Below are 3,193 nucleotides of genomic sequence, written 5' to 3'. Positions count from 1 at the left end.
GTGGAAATCGGGAGTATGGGCAAGCGTTTCTTAGAGGAGAAAATATGGTTCCGGACCAGAAATGAAACAATCCGGAACTGTCGAAGATGGAGAAACAGCACGTTATGAAACGACAAAGTGTGAAAGTCATCGGCGCCGTCAGCAAGAGCTACTATCGCGGCCAACCTCGTAAACGTTTTGGCCCCGAACGACCGCATTCCGAAGAGTATCTCCGGAACCGTCAAACCAGCTACCACGATCATCTCACCCCTCACCTCCAAGACACCAACCCCTTCAACGCCCTCGAAACCCACACCCAGGGATGGAATAATCGCAAAAAAATCAATTTCGCTGGCGAACTTTCTTCACCCGCGAAAGAGAGAGGAGGCAAATCATGCAAAATAAAATCACTCCCGAAATTCTCCAAGAAAATCAATCTGCTGATGATTTTTTGTGAATTTCCTTGTCAGCACCACTTTTAAATATTTATTTCGCTTTGTTTACACATTGCCCATCTACAAAATGTGACAGGTCATTTTTCGACGTGTGACGTTACACTTGCAAGTGTAGTAGTGAAAAGGATATTCCACCGAATAATCAAGATGATGATTTTTTTTAATTCTTTTTACCGATCTTTCGTGCGCGAGAGAGGAGAGCCATGCTCCTTTTGGATTTTTTCTCTTGATGAACGTCCAGAGATTTTCTTTTGATGATGATTATTCCATCGCTGCCCACACCATTTTCTAGTGCCGACACTTCCGGCGAACCCTCGTCGTCATCTCGAATGTTCCCCCCGGCACGTCAGTTTCCCCCACCGGATATCCAGTTCAAGCGATCCTCCAACCGTCGGTGCTAAAATCGGTCCAAGAACCAGGTTGGCCACTTTGGTTGCCTCACATTTCTCGAGCAGCTGCAAGCGCGAGAGATTTTGCTGAAATCGGTCGAAATCAACTTTTCATCCAGAACAAACGAACAACAAACAAACGTTGAAAACTAACAAATTTTATGGCGAAACGAAAATGACAGTACGCGGAAAGCGATATTTTGACAGCGGGCAATGTGTCAGAGCAAAGCGACTGCAGCGCCACAAACGGATTGCCACAACTAAAAAACCGTTGCAATGATTTACACAAGGTAAGAATCGAGCCAAAACGTCTGTTGTCTGTTGATGTTAAGCTAGATTTTTGAAACTTCTTACTATTTTTCTCAAATAGCCAAACTAATCACCTTTCTTTTGCGTCTAAGGCAGCTAAAATCGGATGAAATGATGCGGAAATATGATTTTTTGAAAAAAAGTGGTTTTTGCTAAAAATGACGAAAATTGCCATTTTTTCGAACCACCCTAGCAAGATGTAGGTCACCCTAATGGCCAAACAAAAAATACGGGTCTAATTATTTTGGCCAAGGAACCCCAGAAAAAATTTTGAGTCGGATCGGAGAACTTTTTTTTCGGTTTAGGCTCTTTTCAAATAGAATTCCTGTATATATGTTTTCTAGTTAATATATAAGACGATGACAAATTTGATAAGAGGGCCTATAAAATTATGAAGATATCATTCGATCCTACACAGTAGTTGATAGGTCGTTGTACAGTGAAGACATTCGCGACTTAGAATGCTGTCACTAGGCTTGCTTATCACGTTGGCTTCGCTTTGTGGAGGAGCGGTTCTCGTTTCGGAGGAAGATGGCAAACAAATTCAGTTACAGGAAGCTGCGGCTTTCGGATACGAGATACTGGAACATCGGCTTGATAATCTGCAAAATACGTATGAACTGTCGTGCCGCAGTTTTGAGACTAGGCTTATATTAAATCAACTTATTTAATGTTTTGACAGCTTCTTCAAATTGTTCACATCAATCGAGAAAGTCGAACAAACCAGGGTGGAGGGTCAACGCGCAATGTTGGAACAAATACAGAAAGGAATCACAGTGTATGGAGCCAAATACTTTATTTTTTAAAGTGCTAACTTGAAATTCCGTTATTCTAGACAAACTGTGAATCAGGGAGCACATAGAATCATTGAGGATTGCATGCAAGCGGATGTATCGGGAAGGTATTTACTACGTCCAGTTGGTAGCTCCAAAACTTTCGCTGTGGTCTGTGAAGCAGAATCCTTAGGGGGAGGATGGATTGTGATTCAGCAGAGAATCAATGGAACAGTGGAGTTCAATCGTAACTGGGAAGGATACAAGAATGGATTTGGTTCTGTTGGACAGTTCAACGAGTTTTGGCTAGGCTTAGAAAGGATGCACCAGTTGACAATATCTGATAGCTATGAACTGGCGGTTGAATTGAGAAACGAATCCTCACACTATGGTTTCGCTTTATTTTCTAACTTCAAAGTTGCTGGAGAGAGCGACAAATATCGGCTATTCAGTGGATTCAGATATAGCGAAGGAATAATTGGTAATGCGATGCAAATTTCGTACAATGAACAATTTTCAACGAGTGATAACGATAATGATCAATTATCTGATATGCATTGTGGATCCAAATACAACAGTGGATGGTGGTTTTTCCAATGTGATCGAGCGTTAGTATTCCCAAATACACACCACACCATATCAATTCTAAAGCTTTTCCGTTGCAGGAACCTCAATGGCCCGTACAAGAAAGACCCTCAAACTGGACGAGGTATCTACTGGAAAAACTGGGCAGATGCTGCGACCTACAGTCGGATTATGATCCGACGCTGTTAGTTTATGAGCGATTTCTAATAAAGATTTGAGTTTATAAAAATCTAGATTAACCATAACCAGGAAAAGTAATCTTAGGCAAGTCGAAGTATTTTTTCTTGATTGTTCATGTGAAAATAACAGAAATTACACTGACCTCAAAAAAATTAAAAAAAATGACTGCGCAGGCTCAACTCAAAGGGAAGTATGGAGTTTGGGGTCCTCAAAAACAAGTGCACTTTTTTTTTCAAAAATAATTGGACATGACCGAATGGTTTTTCTCCAAAGTTTGTATGGAGAATAAGTGAGATCATTAGTGCGCTGACCACGGGGACGCGCTGTCTTGTTTTTGCACGCTTATTTTCATTTCTTTTGTGTCGCTGTTTGTATGCTTGGGTGCGTGGTTATTATATATAGGGGAAATATACCCATTTTAATCACTCTAAGCCGTTCGACCAATTCTCATCACTTTTGCCGTTTTCCGCTATTAAATCAACATTTTCAGATGTATCAACAATGAAGAGTTGCTTGCTCACTT

General features: G+C 41.1%; 1 protein-coding gene across 1 annotated transcript; it reads left to right on the top strand.

Annotated features, from left to right (window-relative positions):
- The first annotated feature begins 1,567 nt into the window (after positions 1–1,567).
- LOC6031783 (ficolin-2) lies at positions 1,568–2,764 on the top strand. Its single transcript, XM_038255658.1, has 4 exons — positions 1,568–1,745; positions 1,815–1,910; positions 1,968–2,513; positions 2,571–2,764. The coding sequence occupies exons 1-4, from the start codon at positions 1,594–1,596 to the stop codon at positions 2,677–2,679; spliced, it is 903 nt and encodes a 300-aa protein (XP_038111586.1). The 5' UTR covers positions 1,568–1,593; the 3' UTR covers positions 2,680–2,764.
- Positions 2,765–3,193: the final 429 nt, after the last annotated feature.

The sequence above is a fragment of the Culex quinquefasciatus genome, chromosome 2 (assembly GCF_015732765.1).
Source record: "Culex quinquefasciatus strain JHB chromosome 2, VPISU_Cqui_1.0_pri_paternal, whole genome shotgun sequence".
Classification (NCBI taxonomy): domain Eukaryota; kingdom Metazoa; phylum Arthropoda; class Insecta; order Diptera; family Culicidae; genus Culex; species Culex quinquefasciatus.
Note: the sequence above shows the minus strand (reverse complement) of the source record. Positions and strands in the feature narration are given on the sequence as shown.

Coding starts and splice junctions, on each gene's coding strand:
- LOC6031783 (XM_038255658.1), top strand. CDS start 1,594: ATGCTGTCACTAGGCTTGCTTATCACGTTGGCTTCGCTTTGTGGAGGA. Junction 1,746..1,814: donor CTTGATAATCTGCAAAATAC/GTATGAACTGTC, acceptor ATGTTTTGACAG/CTTCTTCAAATTGTTCACAT. Junction 1,911..1,967: donor ATACAGAAAGGAATCACAGT/GTATGGAGCCAA, acceptor CCGTTATTCTAG/ACAAACTGTGAATCAGGGAG.